General features: G+C 43.1%; 2 protein-coding genes across 2 annotated transcripts; one reads left to right on the top strand and one right to left on the bottom strand.

Moving 5' to 3' along the window:
• Positions 1–2,077: 2,077 nt before the first annotated feature.
• Positions 2,078–11,449, bottom strand: laynb (layilin b). The gene is made up of 8 exons (XM_048981679.1): positions 11,425–11,449; positions 7,447–7,467; positions 6,022–6,319; positions 5,635–5,792; positions 5,475–5,519; positions 4,582–4,665; positions 4,239–4,341; positions 2,078–3,438 (listed from the first exon to the last, which is right to left on the bottom strand). Exons 1-8 carry the CDS (start codon positions 11,447–11,449, stop codon positions 3,174–3,176), a joined length of 999 nt encoding a protein of 332 aa, XP_048837636.1. The 3' UTR covers positions 2,078–3,173.
• A 1,610-nt stretch (positions 11,450–13,059) lies between these two features.
• btg4 (B-cell translocation gene 4) lies at positions 13,060–14,707 on the top strand. Its single transcript, XM_048980937.1, has 4 exons — positions 13,060–13,447; positions 13,587–13,724; positions 13,806–14,049; positions 14,297–14,707. The coding sequence occupies exons 1-4, from the start codon at positions 13,275–13,277 to the stop codon at positions 14,495–14,497; spliced, it is 756 nt and encodes a 251-aa protein (XP_048836894.1). The 5' UTR covers positions 13,060–13,274; the 3' UTR covers positions 14,498–14,707.
• The last annotated feature ends 1,489 nt before the right edge of the window (positions 14,708–16,196 follow it).

The following is a 16,196-nucleotide window of genomic DNA, read 5'->3' as shown; positions in this document are numbered from 1 at the left end:
GGTCCCCATGTCCCGTGTGTAAATTTTGCGGAGAAAGCAAAATATGGATTAGATACTTGGTTAGGATTAGCTTCCATATGACAGTAGGATACATCGATATCCATCCATCCATCCATCCATCCATCCATCCATCCATCCATCCATCCATCCATCAATTTTCCAAACCGTTTATCCTACTGGGTCGCGGGGGGTCCGGAGCCTATCCCGGAAGCAATGGGCACGAGGCAGGGAACAACCCAGGATGGGGGGCCAGCCCATCGCAGGGCACACACACACCAGTCACTCATACATGCACACCTATGGGCAATTTAGTAACTCCAATATACCTCAGCATGGCTTTGGACTGTGGGGGGAAACCGGAGTAGGAAAGATATATCGATATAAAACATAATATTTTTTGGTCAAAAAGTCAACCTTAAATTTATTTCATTTAGTACTTTACCGGTAGGAAAACAGGCACGTACTTATAGAGTAGATTAAAAAGTTTGAAGAATTAAACGACTATTTTACTTCGTAATGTTTTCCGAAGTCATTTTCGGGAATCTTCATAAACATTGAAAACGGATAAAATAGCAATTTAATTTTCACTTTCTTTTGTTTTCACTTCAATTGACTTTCAATTTATTGAATACTCCCATGCGAAAATACGCACTGCCATGTTGCCAAGCTGACAGTTGAGTCTCGGGCTTGCTATTACTTTGTCCGCGATTTAGCAGCGCCCCCAACTGGTGGAAATTCTCATTTCGCACACAAGTTTAAATACAGATAACTGTGAAATTCTCAGTACTCAAGCTTCTGATGGAAAACGTCTGAATATTCAGAAATGTTACTTTGTATAATCTCCCCAAACATTAGTTGTTCTCCCAAATCTGCTACCCTGTAAGGTTTAAGACTTACCACGATCATATTGTCCATTTTCCCAGCTCAGCAGGCCAAACCTATGTGCATGTGACTGGAAAATAACTGGTTTGAGCCCCAGCGTTGGAGTAACAGTCACATGTCTGTGGGCTCCTGAATAAAGTCCCCATGTCCAGAGGGTGCTGCATGCTGCTGCTCACCCTGTGCTGTGACCCCCAAGTTCGCTCTCATGGACAGCAAGATGGGGTTGGCGAAATAGGAATTTCCCAAGGGAACTGATGAAGCATCAGTGCAGGGTGAGGGCAATTCTGAATTCCTTCTTAGAAAATACAACGCAAATGATGCCCTGGAAAAGATGCTAATTCAAGAGAGGGAACACGAACGCTAACCAATTTAAACACAACTTCACCTAAACTGCATAATAATAATAATAATAATAATAAATACTCTTATTGATCCCTATGGGGAAATTCTCCTTTCACCTCCTCCAGCTTGCTCCCTGGAGGTGAGAGCAAGCTGGCTGTAAAGGGCAGCCACCCATAGCAGCACCCAGGGAGCTGGGGGTTGGGGGCTTTGTTCAAGGAGCCACCGATGTGCAGAGGCTGAGCTCAAACCAGTGATTCTGATCACAGGCACAGAGGCTTAGCCCACTGAGACAGGCACTGTCCCCTGTGTGTTGGGTAACCCAGAAAACCCCTCCGGAACATGCAAATGCCACACACACAGAACTGCGAGTCCACCATGTCCCCCACTGTGCCACATAATTAACATAAAAATGTATTATCCATCCATTTTCTGAAACCATTCCTAGTGAGGGTTGCAGGGGGTCTGGAGTCTAACCCAGAGGATACGGGCAAAAGGCGGGGAACGACCCAGGACGGGGGGCCAGCCCATCGCAGGGCACACTCACACACCATTCACTCTCACATGCACACCTACGGACAATTTAGCAACTCCAATTAGCCTCAGCATGTTTTTGGACTGTGGGGGGGAAACCGGAGTACCTGAAGAAAACCCCACGACGACATGGGGAGAACATGCAAACTCCGCACACATGTGACCCAGGCGGAGACTTGAACCTAGATCCCAGAGGTGTGAGGTGCAAGTGCCACTGCACCACCGTGCTGCACCAAAAATACAATAATTATAATGTCATTTTATCCTATCAATGGTTTTTGTATTTTCTGAGTAGTTGGAAGGAATGACAAAGAGACGTGTCTATGCTTCATAAATATTTAAGTAATCAAAAGGTCTTCGTTTTGGTGGCTTTTGAACATCTTACTGGAAACCCCATCTAGGCTGTTTCAGCCTTTATTGAATCGAAATATTCCTGCGAGATGTTACCTTTCCCGCCAAACCAGCATTACGTGTTGCGGCTGATCAGAACTCCACCCTCTTCGCTCATTATACTCAGACGTAAATATTAATATCATCAGCATTGTGGATGGGGCCTGCAGCAAGCCACAAAGACATTTCCAACCATGACTCACTCAACTGAGTGACAACATTGTTCCAGACTGAATAGCGTTGCTGGACTTCCCCAATTGCGTATTCAGCACACCTTTCCAATTCATTCATTAGTGATTATAAGCCAATGCAAAATCAATGGCATATTACGGACTAGTATTGTGGGAACACTGAATGATGTGTAACCTGAAATTTCTTAAGTCGATGCAGAAATCCAAACCGGTTTGTATTGAGGGTTAAATTTAGATCTTTTGCTAACGAAGACAAAAAAATGGCAGCTGTGATATTTTGGGTGTTTATTTTGCGTCGATGCTGCTGGCTTATGTCATGCTGGGCGCATTCCTGGCTCGTTAGTTTTTAGAGACGAGCTCATGCACCTGCACTGTGGGGGGTGTGGCTCAGCTTTCTGTGACGGCATTCCCTCCCACCGGGGTGAAAGGTCCAGCAGCAAGCTGCAGATGAAATGTCAGAACCCCAAGGTCGCTTAAACACAAAGGAGGCTGTTTTGGGTGGATAAAGCCACGAATCGACAGGTTTCTTTTCTAGTGAACCCTTAAAGTTTAACTATGTGTTTGCAGACCATGTCAATGTGTCACAGTATGGAGTCACCAGAGGAAATGTAGAAATTACAATGTGAACAGTAAACTGTCAATTAGTCCCACAGGCCATTTTCCACCCCACGCACTTTGAGCTTGACTTTTATCTTCAGTTTAACTCCTTGCAACAAAGACAGAAAACCCGCATGAGATGTGCTCATACACACAGTACTGAAATAACTCCCCCCACCCTTTAGGGGGTGCTGTCCACTCTCAGTTCAGGATGAATTGCAGAAATTCAACAGCCAACTATCAGCCATAGATCTCATTTTCCACCCATCCAGTTTCAGAGGATGGCTGTCCATGGTCAAGGCAGGCCTCGTAGATGTCGTTCGTGACAAAGCCGCTCTCTATGTTCCTGGCTGGCAGATTCTCGTAGTCGTTGGACAGAGGCTGAGAGGGAGGGCAGTTGGGGGAAACCTGCTGTGTGACACTCTGATCCTCGATGTGGCTCCTGGTGCCTGGGCTGTGGGCATCCAAACTCCCCTGCGAAGCACGGTACACTTGTGCTTTTCTCCTGCAGGCAAATACACACATAAAATCACCCCATACACCTCAACCAGTATAGTCATTGCCAGAAAAGGGGTACAGCCCTGGTACAGTTTTGTTCCCCAAGGCAGCAAAAACAGTAATAACCCCCCAACAGTACAAACATGTTCCTCAGCAAAGGTGGAAATTTCAGGTCCAGAAAGTAAAAATCCAGACTAAGAATTTATTTCAACCAACCAGCTGATTACAGTGTGAATGTGACTCTTTACACTCCAATGGCTGGTTGAAACTAAATCTTGGTTTGGATTTTTACTTTCTGGACCTGGATTTCATACCTCTGTTCCCAAGTCTATTTCTGCATCTTAAAAGATCGTACAGCTAGGGTACAACTGGCATGATGGTTCAGCTCCAGTGACAAGTTATTGTACCCTCAAAGGTAGAAATTGTAAGTTTTTTTCTGATAGTATACATTATTATGACACACTCTTATATTGGACAACAGCTCATTCACTAGTAATTACTACACACATATGTGGGTTGGATGGGAAAGCTGCTGGAGTGTGTTGAACGCTCAAGGGAGTTTTACTTACACAAAAATGTTCTGAAGGCAGAAGAAAAAAATATTGGTTCAGAGATATAACCAATCAGATTGTAAGAGAGTGTTGACAAATCACATTGCAGAGGAGGTGATTCCAAGAAACTAGAGGAGGCAGGACCAAGACATCTGATTGATTGGGTCCACCTCCTCTAGGTGCTTGGACCTAACTGCTGTACAATCTGGTGTTAGTAAAACTCTCATGAGTGTGTTGAACAGAGGGAATTTCTTACCCTGCAGTAAGGTATCTGAAGCATATGACTCCTGAACCCACCAGCAGGAACATTAGGAGAACAACAGAGGGCCAGATGATGTAAGTGAGATCAGTGCCAAGGCCTGGATGAGAGGAAAATCAAGAGTCTCCGAACAGGAACCTTACATACTCAAAAAGACAACGGAAATAAATGGACTAAATGGCAAACTGGACATTTTCAGCGACTGTTCTAGTTGAAATATCAAGGCGATCGCATGAAACCCATAAAAAATCCATAAATAAATAAAAAAACTAAATCTGAAAGCAAAGCGTCCTGTTTTATTCGATTTGATGGAATGTGAATGATGAGTACACTGGAGTACCAGCTGATTCAGACGCTACTTCCAGTTCTGCGGTGTTTATCGTGACTGGAGGGTTATTTGGCAGGACAGTCATAGCTGGAGCTTCTGAGGAAAAGACAAACTGAGCTTTAACGGACAACTTTTTAGAATGAACTCGATGACAAGTGCAGTGTCTCAGGGAAAGACGATTTCTGACATGTTCTAACATACAACCATACAGCAAATTCAATAAGAACTACTCCATCCATCCATCCATCCATCCATCCATCCATCGTTGTATGTTATAACCACTCTTCTGGTCAGGGATGAAGGGGGGACAACTCATACAATTTAAAAAACCTCTCCTATTTTGTTTTAATATCTTTAGCTAATATATATATATATATATATATATATATATATATATATATATATATATATATATATATATATATATATATATATATATATATATAGTGACATCAGATGCTTTTTAAAGAGTACAAATTTGACATTTAATTAGAAGAGGGATGAAACTTAATGACAGGTTCTCCGGTCCTGGAGAGCTACTATCCAGTAGGTTTTCCGTCCCACTTGGCTTCTGATGAGCCACACCTGTTCCTGGTATTTACCTGAGAGCAGGTGTGGCTCATCAGAAGCCAGGTATGATAGAAAACCTACGGGAAGGTCGCCCTCCAGGACCAGAGTTGGAGACCCCTGATTTAAATGAACAAAGAAGTCAGCTCAACGTGATTGCACCTTCCTGACCATTGGGTGTCGCCATGATGGTCTGATGATGGCTTCTTATGCCGCACAGCTTTTCGCTGCTCGCAGAATGTTGATCTAAAAGTGCTTTTTAACACGTGATGGTGTTCAGTAAGGCATCTACCACCACTGACTGGCTTTTAGTGTTTGAAGCAGCAAAGTGGCTTCACCTGTGTTTCCCTCCTCTTCTGCTCTGAGCGTCTTCTGGGGCTTTTCTGGAAACATGACAAAGAACATCATCACACCAGTACCTAAGGAACCTATTTCCAACATCACTGGTACACTGGGCTTCGGCTGTCCCTGCCCACACGGCCATGCAGTGGTTGTCACCTTTGGGGTACTTGCAGATGAAATGGTTCCTGGAGCTGCAGTCCCCATTGGCCCAGGGAAGCCTGTCAAAGCTCCACCCTCCCCTGGGTGGCGAGGGGCCTAGCTGCATCAGCACGCATGCCTGCTGCCCACAAGACGGTTCGCCTAACATCCAGTTTCTGCAAAGCATTCAACAAGTCCTATGTAAATATGCTGCCCACAAGCACTCATAAATTAAACAGCAATGGCATGTTCATTTTATGGCTACAGTCCCATTAAGGACTGATTTATACACTAGGTTGCCCCCTTGGATATACATTTTTCTCTAGAGATTTGACCCTACAACCACTGTGTCATGTGTCACATTTTTTTAAGACTGCTAAATCATTTCAAAGCATTACTTAATACCTGAATGTGGACTGGCTGCCATCCAGCCAGCGATAGTCAGCGCCGCAATCGCTGCCAAGCCCATGGTCGTCGTGGCTCCTGCGGAGCCCGATCCAGAAGTAGCCCTCGGCGGCCGGGACGTGCTGGATGAACTGCATGATGAGGCGCTGCTCGCTCTCGGTCTCGACGCTGAGGAGTTCGCCACCTTCGGTCCGGCAGACTCGGCTGGCTTGGGCGAAGGTTAGCCTGCCGCTGCCGTCGGGGATGTACGCGATCCTGTAGCACGGCCGCTCCGTGCCTCGCAGGCAAATGAGCTGACCTTGGAGAATGGAGAGCGGCAGGAAAAAAGTACGCATGCAGGATGGGAACCTAAACAAAGGAATCTATTCTAGTGGGTAAAACGTAACAAGTCAATAAATCTTTTCCTATTTAAGAGTCATGTTACAGCTGATATAGTCATTAAAGTCAAATCATACATACACATTTAGCGGATCAATTTAAAGCAATAGTTTTTTTCGTTTTAAAATCACAAAATTTACAATGACAGTCTTGCCAGCAACAAATTTAAATTCCTGCAGAAAGTACAGGCAGGTAGCTTAAAGTGCGATTCCAGTACAGTTTCATGGAGGCAAAAGTTTGAAAATATAGGATTTTATAATGAATCTGAAATCAAACTAGATCTCCTTAAAAAGCTATTGAAATAAATGTTAGCAGAATTTTAGAAAAGAAATTTCATCCATCCTCACGGGATAAAACAGACATTGGCAATGAAAATCATTCAACACATATCTGTAAAAAATTGCCTAAAATACCGACTTCCTTACGCCACACTGGGGCGACTTTGCTCCAGGATGTTCAACACTGACACCTCTGCTGAGCCACGAACTTCCTTTATGCGTTAAATACTCAATGAAAAAACAAGCCGAGATATCTAGTATTTTTTGAATTTCTATGCTGAAAAGTTAAGTAGCTGAGTCTTCAAACCAGACCCACAACTGGGGCGGATAACGCAATAAAATTTTTAGCTGTCTTGTTGTTCAGCTAAAAATAATATAAATCGAGAATGAAATATAAAAATCACCGCTTAACTCTGACGGGGACGATAAATCATGTGGTTTATACTCACCACTGAACAGCTCAGATGCATAACAAGAGCAGCAGAGTATGGAAACCACAATCCATAACAGTTTCATAAAATCCATGTCACAATATCTTCATAATTTCATACCGATTCACGCACCGCAACTACTGCCTGCCGCTGAGCGGCCGCTTAAGCAGCATCCTGCGGTTTTTCCGCTGGTTTTACTTCGCCGGAGCGGAAAGACCACTGAGCTCAGACTAGAGCCGCAAGTCCCGACGGCGGTAATTTGGCGTGTTTATGGGCTGGGAGGGAGCAAGTGAACGTGTCTGATCAAAGCACAACGTCAAACATCGGGGAGAACTTACTTGAGAAGATGCCCAAACTGCCTGTTTACCAACCAGACTTCCCCCCACCCCCGCCCCATTTCCCATGAGGAAAAATAGTCATGCAACAAAGACAGCTTTTTGTTCTGGAAAAATAGGACTGAGCTGCAAAACCTTAAAACATGGCTGCACACTGACTAATAGGATAAATTATTACTATGCTATACTGCCTTGCTGTTATTGTCCACTTTTATTGGCGAAGCAAATTAAAATAATTCTAATACCCTTAGGGACGACGGAAACAGTTGCAGTGTAATCCAATGGCTAAATTAGTTTCAGAAACTTTGTTCGTAATATATTAAGAGAAAATGTAACGTATTTGGTAATCTTTAATAATCAACAAAAGGTATTGGGGCAGAGGAATCATATATTGCTCTCGTAAATTACCGATAACTTTTTAAGTGAACCGAAAAACTAACGCGTATCTTTAAATTGGTCTTGGCAACTTTGCCTAATGTAAGAGGAATTCTAGTTTCTATTTTTGACGAGGATTAACGCGGTGAAGTCGTGACCTTGGTTTTGGGAAAGCTCTATGAGCCGTGTGTAGACTGAAGCTTGCGCAAAACTGTAAAACGGAAATCCGCTGCAATTGTGACCTAGATATTGCATTGTTCCAGCAGTTATAAATTATTGCAAATCAGGACGTTTAATTGTGATTGATATACAAAACTATATCGATAGAACGCTTTTATAAAATAAACGTACAATCCTGTGTTTGTAGAGAGCCCGATACATTAAACGCCCTGTTTAACGTGACCCCATAACACTAACAACCCGAACTAATTTACCACAGAAACTAGACTTAAGAAATTGTCAGGCCAATATGTGGTTGAACAGAGCTTACTCTGACGCTTCTATGATTATGGTCGGAGCTGGTGTTACTTTAGAGAAGACATCATATTATACAAGAGAATATGTAAAAATGACAGCAATTACCATTTAGGACACAATACAACTTAAGTAAATGATATCATACCCGAAATACCTTGTTTTTCCACTTATTACTCTCAAGGGGAAATAAGCACAGGCACCTTCTGCAACATTGTTTCATGATGAGCCCAGTGTCTTTGTACAATTTTCATACTATAGGTTGCATGAATCGCAAACACCTACATCAAGGCTTACAGAGTAAGAATGAACGCACAGGGACATTACTCTAAGCTGCAGAAGGTTTTGGGAAGCGGCTGTGTGCCTTTACTGTTTTAAGGGGCCTGGATGAAGGATGGATGGATGGAAGCTCTCCAGTGACCTGACGGGGAGGCAGGAAGTGGCACGGCAGACGAGGGGTTCATATACCTCACCATGCCTCCTTATGACTAATACTGTGGGTTTTTAAAGCTTTTTTCCCCACTTCTACTTCTCCACATTGTACAGTAGCAAATGGCACAAGAGAGGATTTTTATATAATTGGCTGAGAAAGGTTTGTGTGCATGACTTCCATGCTGTGATCATGATGCTGTTAGATTTGACTTCATAGTCATATCAGTCCCATTAAAAAGCTGATTAGTTTACATCCCTTCATTACCAGACACACATGTACACACATGTACTGTATACACACAAACACACACACAAACACACACAAACACACACACAAACACACACAAACACACACAGACACACACACAAACACACACACACACAAACACACACACACAAACACACACAAACACACACACACACACAAACACACATACAAACACACACACACAAACACACACAAACACACACACACACAAACACACACACAAACGCACACAAACACACACTTACGTAACCAGTCAAAAGTTTTTGCACATCACAGGTTTTTTCTTTTTTCACCACTTTTCTATTTCATAGGCTGCTGATTTTTCATTTTTGTAGTTTGTGACTATAAATGAACGTATAAGACAAAAAAAACAAGTTTCCTTTATAACATGAAAAGAGTCTGTAACAGTGCATGTCTGACATCCTATTAACTGGGTGTGTGGTGATGACATACAGTAGTCAAATTCTAGGCTGTCCATTAAACTGACTGAAAATGCACTAATTATCTGTTTTATCTCTACGAAACTCTATAAAACAGAGCAGCATTTCACATCCCTTGTGGAAAGAATGCCTTGAATTTTTTTATGTTGTTATACTTGCTAGAGTACGTTGCTTTGGTGAATCAAAGATATGACATTTTCTTGCTAAGAAAGGTACTCAAATGGTGAAACATACTGTAAATTTATTTGTTAGCAAAGAATACTGAGAGTATTTTTAGTAAATGTTAAGTGAGTAACATGCAAATGTAGAAAATCTCATTGTGCAAAAACTTTTGACTGGTAGCTTACATGCATATGCAACTTCAGATTATTAATGCTAAAAATCAAATTATAAGCTTAATATCAATTCCATTCCTTTCACATACACTCTTCTAGAGATTAACAAAGCAGCTTCTAGCTCAGGGTTGCCCAGTGTGTATGCAGGATTTGGGGGTAACAAAGGTGTGAGAACTTGTCGGCCAATCAATCTTCCAATTAGTAATCTAATTAGAGAATTACAGTGAAAACCCACATACCCAACGACCCTATCTGGGTAAGTAAGTTGTGGCAGCAGTGCGGTTGGTGACTGTAACAGCAGCACAACAATCTGCTAACTGCACTGCATATGAGACAAGCTGTTTAAAAGCTCTGCCAGTGACCTGCCAGCACTGGCTGAAACATATTATTTGATACTTGCATGAACTTTGAGTAGTCAATGAAGCACCATTGCATAATGTTCACAATGTGCAACAAGATTTTGGAAATCTACGAGCAGTTTGTCGTAGCAGCGGTGTGCTAAGGAAGCAGTATCACAGCAAAAGACAGAAAGAGACTGAATGAGCCAATCAGAATAGCCGGCTCCATTCCAGGCTCCACCTTGGACACCTTTGAGTGAGTGGTGGAGAAGAGAATAAGCAATAAACTGCTCTCCATTATGGATAATGACAAACTTCCCCCATGCAATGTGCTGCTTTGCAGAGCATCTACATGCTCACCCAGTTCTGCTGTAATGAGGGTTGTTTCAGGAAATCGATCCTACCGACTACCATTGCATTTATAAACAGTCCACGTCATTGTCTGGAGAGCCGTTAATGTATCCTGCACTTTACTTGCACAATACTAGCAACTATTTGAACATTATTATGATACTCATACATTTTTATCTTATTTGAATTTTAAACATGCCTGTTGTGATGCAAATTAAATGGTGTTAAATGTTGTCGCTGAAATGTCAACATTCCTGTAAGGGTTTAATAAAGTCGCCTCTCTCACAGTCATTTATCCTCCTCAGGGTGGGAGGCAGCACAGTCAGATGTACACCTAAGATGTGTCCCTTCCAGGAGACAAATACACCATAGGCTAATTACAGTAAGGATGCCGGTCATGTTTATGATTATTGGTTTATTATTATTGGAGGAAACTGGGGTACTTGGACACCCATTTGCGCTGGGGGCATCCACACTAATGGGGATTCAAACCCACACGAAACAGGGAGAACATACAAACTCCACACACGCACACACACACACACACACACACACACACACACACACACACACACACACACACAGTGCCAAGGTGTAATTCAAACCCCAAAGATGTGAGGCATCAGTGATGCCCCCTGCACATGCACTACAGATCTTACAAGTTTTCCTTAAAATTTTCACAATCAGAAAACATAATTTCCCACTGGGGACCAATAAACTGCACATTGCCCAAAGATGTCTCCATTTTTGACCATAAGCTTCCTGCATCCACAAGCACATCAGCCATAACTTCTAACACAAAGCACATTTGATTACACAGCTGCCATGAAATCAACGCCTGAATAAAACACTTCTGGTGTCAGTTCACGCCCAGACCTGTAAGACGCGTAAATCATCCAGGCACACTGGAGGTCAGACACCTCGTGCAGTATTCTTAATAACAGTCATCATTTCCTTTTATGTGGTACCTGAACCCAAAGTGAGTTCTGCCATTGTAATTGAGATTAATATAAATCCACTGAGAGTTAGTCATGCAGTCTGAGTCCTTTCTTTGTGATAATAGGTTGATAATTGGAACTAATGTGTGCCACAGAGGGCTGAACTTCCATCCCTCCAGCTCATGCTGGTGACGTATCTTCCACTGGGACATATTCTAGTCACAGCCATTCAAACAGCTTCTGTTGTGTGAGGTTTGCATGATCGAGCCTCGTAAACAAATGGAGATCAAAGCGTGTCAAGGTGCATCTGTTTCCACTCGGGCTCTTGAATACAGTTTTCAGCATGGATTCTGCTGGGGGAGGGGGGTGATGTGTTTGCTAAGCAACCAAACAATTAAGTGTATAATAGATCTAATGGATCACCCCATAGCAGTCCCCCCTCCCTGTTACCAGCACTTTGGACTAACTTAAAGCTGATTTTCGCTTAAATGTGGGATCATTCATAGGGTTGCAAAATTCTGAGAAGTTTCCTGTTAATTCCCATGGAAAGTTTCCAAATTGTAATATTTCCAGAATTCCCCAGCATAACTTCCCACGTAATGGAAAGTTCCTGAACTTTTTCCACACCTTTACAAACCTACTCATCAATGAATGAAAGTGATTTTGCCAGAAATGCTGCTACTCCACCAGGCTGGTCTGCCACACCAAAAGTGTGGCACAAAAAATAACCACAAAATATAACCCCAACGATCTCACCAGGATCTCGACGTCAATTTTGAAAGTCTGCGCTCACTGCTGCAACATTACACCATGTTGCAACACGGTACAAACACAAATCACTATTTACTTTCCAGAATCCATTGTGTGTGTACATGTGAAACTGTTTCAAGATGGATTCTTTAACAAAGAGGAGCACCAGGGAAAGTTTAAATAGGAAAAAAAAAGTTGCACAGACTAGACAGACACTGACGGTATGAAGAAATGATCCGAGGGGACGGTTAAAACACAGTTTTCAAATTGAAAAGGCATGAATCCCAGAGTAGGACGAAGGAAATGAAGAGGTCAGTGTAGCCTCTGGAAACAAGCAGCTGGCCAGGAGCCCGGTCCGGTGGGACTGTGACAGCAACTGTTTTATTACAGACCCGGATCGGGCAAAAAAACAAACAAAAAAATATATATATTCGACTGGTCACGCTACCGATAACACGTTCGTCTCACATACACGGAAAAAAAGCACAAAACCCAAGTTTTTAACTTTGGAAGAAGAAATATACCGGTCAAGTGGGGTAATTTGAGGTCAGAAGAAAACAATTCTGTTCGTTTGCAATCGATCATATAGTCTGGCTATTTCCAGGAATTGTTCTTATTGTCATTCGCAAATATCTTTATACGAGAAATGTCACTGCGTCAGCATCCCCACCAATTTAAATGGTAATAACTCTACAAACTAAATTTAACTATATTTATGCAAAGTACATTTAATCCTAACGCGGACAAGCCTCAACATCTAATTAAAAGATTATGCGTTACCGGGAAATCAAATGAGACATCAGAAACCTAAGAACCCGTGCAAGCGTGAAAACGCTACAATTATTAGTATTGCAATCGCTATCCTGCTTGAACTTTCTACGGCTCTACGCAAATAAAAGAGACAAAATAGTAATAGGACACAGGTGATGCAAAAGTTAACGCGTACCACCTGTTTTGCCCTTACGCATTTTTATATATAAAACACGTAGGAAGCGCTTTGTAAAAACGCCTATGCGTTTGTTTATGGTGGTCAATCGAATACTAACCAAAGTAACTACTGTTACTAGAGTTGCAAAACAAAGCGTGTACTTAATATTTTTTAAATAAAAAAAACTAGGTTCTTTAAGAGAATGAAGGAGGAAATCGCAGCCACTGTGTTCTTTATCACTAGACTGGCCAAGAAACACGGGAAGCTGGACCGGCGCAGCAGGGAGAAGTTCGCGGTGGAACTCACGTCGGTTCTCTTTGAGAAATACAAGAGCCACTGGTACCCGGACAACCCGAGCAGAGGTCAGGCTTTTCGGTGAGCTTTATTCGATACCCAAGTTCACGCAACCAGCTGGCCTCTAATTAAAGGTTTAGTATGGAGTATTGCATATAAAGTATTGGCATACTTTGAAGCTTTCACATTACTACATTCTAGTGTTTTTGATCTCATCTAGATGTTTGAGGATGAATAAAGCACAGTGCAAGGATGCAGTCTTGGATCAAGCCTGTAGACGGAGTGACATAGACTATGATGACCTGGGATTGCCGAAGGAGATGACCATTTGGGTGGATCCCTTTGAGGTGTCATGCAGGTAACAGGCTGCCTGTTTGTAATGGTCTATTCAAGTCTGTGGCTCTTTGATCTAAGGTTGATTTGGTTTATTACCACAAAGGTACGGTGAGAAGAGCTCCCCCTTCTGTGTGGCTCCGCTGGAGAGCCATCGGGACGACGGCGAGTTCTCCCGCTGGATTAACAGCGCGGTGGAGAAGGCATCCTCAGATTATCACTCCGGGAGCAGCTCCGACGAGGAGTCTGGGACCTGTAACAGCAGCGTGAACAGCAGCCTTAGCAGTGGAAGCTCTCTCTCTGAGCACAAGAGCATCCCCACCGTGAGCAATCCCAACAGCGTCTACCAGGTGGGCCAACGACCCTTGGCATCTGCCAGCTCTATGGTGGCTACTTAAGGTGCCTGTAACTCATAGACTTCATGGTTCCTGTCAAATCCACAGAAGGAACTGAATCTTGGATCAGAGATCCAAAATCTGGATTCAGAGATCATGTACCAATCTAGCACCCCTGGTGTTGACCACGCGCCACCTAATGCCAGTTGGCTGGTGTGGATAGTCCGCTTGGTTCTGTTTTACACTGTCTTGTCTCCTACAGGCCAGCGAATTCTCCATCCCAGCTGCGCAGTCCTGGGCTCTCTATCCAAAGAGGAAGATCTACTCTGGCGATGGGTACCAGCAGCATCAGACGGCTGGGTACTACCTGCAGAACAAGCCCTTCAAGAACTTCAGGGCTTCCTTTGCCTTCTCTGGGCCGCGTGTGGACCGGTACCACTGGGTCAGCAAGAATCGTTCCTAGCATGTTGTGGATTTAGCCTCCCTCCTGGATGGTGCTGAAGTGGCACAAACTTTAAATTTAAACCTATAAATTTATGAAATTATTTATGGGGCAACACCTTGCCTTTGAAGTACTTTTATCCCAAAATTTTTTTTAAACTCTCTTTTTATGTCGTCTTAAACTGTAACTGCTCAAAAAAGGCTGAAAAATAAAAATGCCGTTTTAAACCGACTGCTTTGGCATGAGGGAGAAGTGCAGTTTCTTTGGTGTCCAATAGATGGCAGCATACATAGCAACTTATGCCCCCCTAGAGGTGGGGGGGCAAAGGGTTCTGTGCAGGACACTAGGAATGTCTGTGTTAAACAATTTAACTTTGAGATTACAAAGTACGTGGCAATTTGCTTGTGTCTTATATCCTCTGGTGGTACTGTTGCTCCCTTGAATAACGACCTGGCCGTGTGCTTGTATAAGTGGATCCTGGATATTCTGTGCTTAAAGTTGTGGTTTAAGGGTGATTTTACATAATGTATAACCTGAAATGACCTTGGGTAACCACACTGACCCATTGATTGATTGTATTTTATGACCCCCAAGAGCCTGTGCACAATCTGAATCCTGTCTTATTGTCTTGTGTGTGTCCCCAGTATACAGTGTCTCATGAGAGATTGAAATGAGTAGGAGGGTGTTACCTTAAGCCCTCTGGTATGGGCTCATGAATAATTCTATAGCTGTGTGGTGTTCTGTTTCGGTTTTGTCAGAGCCTGTTCTCAGCGTTATCTTTCAGGAGTTTCAGCTCTCGTTGCTTCTGCTGGTTTGATGGGATCTGATCATGTTCCAGCTGCCATTGTCAGGGAGAAATTAGTTTCCGGTGTCGCTGTTGATTTTGGGTGGGGGGGCTGAGACAGGAGGGTGTTCCTGCAGCATTCAGATATTGGACTCTCTGGGTATTAAAATGTAGGACGCAATGTTTTATCATAATCTGCACCCCAAATATTCCAGTGATGGTCCCTGCTGGGATTATTTGAATCGGCAGTGCATTTCCATATGCTTTGCAGTATATCCATTTATAAACACACTATCGGCACTTCAGTTAGTGTAATGGGCAGGTTGCAATCTCAGAAAAGGATATAAGATTTAGATTTTTTTTTTTCTTTGTCTCCTTGTTCTCTTTACTCCTATAACTGATACGTAATCCTACACTTATTCTGACTTTGTGTCCATGGTCGGGCCTGGGGTTTACTGGGCATTTGATTACGGCAATTAAAAATCTGCATTTCACCTTCTGGAACATGTCGCTATTGATGCTTTCAAGGTAGCAAGACAAATGAAAAAGCCGCGGGCAGGTGACACTCCTTTTTCTAAAAACGAAGAATCCTTACCTCCCCCAAATGTGGGATAGACACAAGCTGACCCGGATCTGTGGCCTTGTGTCTTTGTGTGGGACAATGCCCCGTCTCATTCCGAGCGGCTCTCTAGCCTAAGGCTAGGCCCTGCGATTCTCGTCTCCTTCCGAGCAGCTCGTGAAGCCGCCGGGGCAGACCGACGTGTGAGCTGTGGTAATGGTAACGAAACGCCTCACGCTATGTGACACCTGATTACCATGTTATGTGTTTAGTTCCCAAGGGAAGCACACTTCGAAATGTATCAGGCAGTTCTTGTCGGTCTTCATGACAGGTCTTAAATATAGATGTAATGTCACCCCTTCTGAAATTCTTGATTT

This window comes from Brienomyrus brachyistius, chromosome 17, assembly GCF_023856365.1.
Source record: "Brienomyrus brachyistius isolate T26 chromosome 17, BBRACH_0.4, whole genome shotgun sequence".
NCBI lineage: Eukaryota > Metazoa > Chordata > Actinopteri > Osteoglossiformes > Mormyridae > Brienomyrus > Brienomyrus brachyistius.
This window is presented reverse-complemented; position numbering and strand designations above follow the sequence as displayed.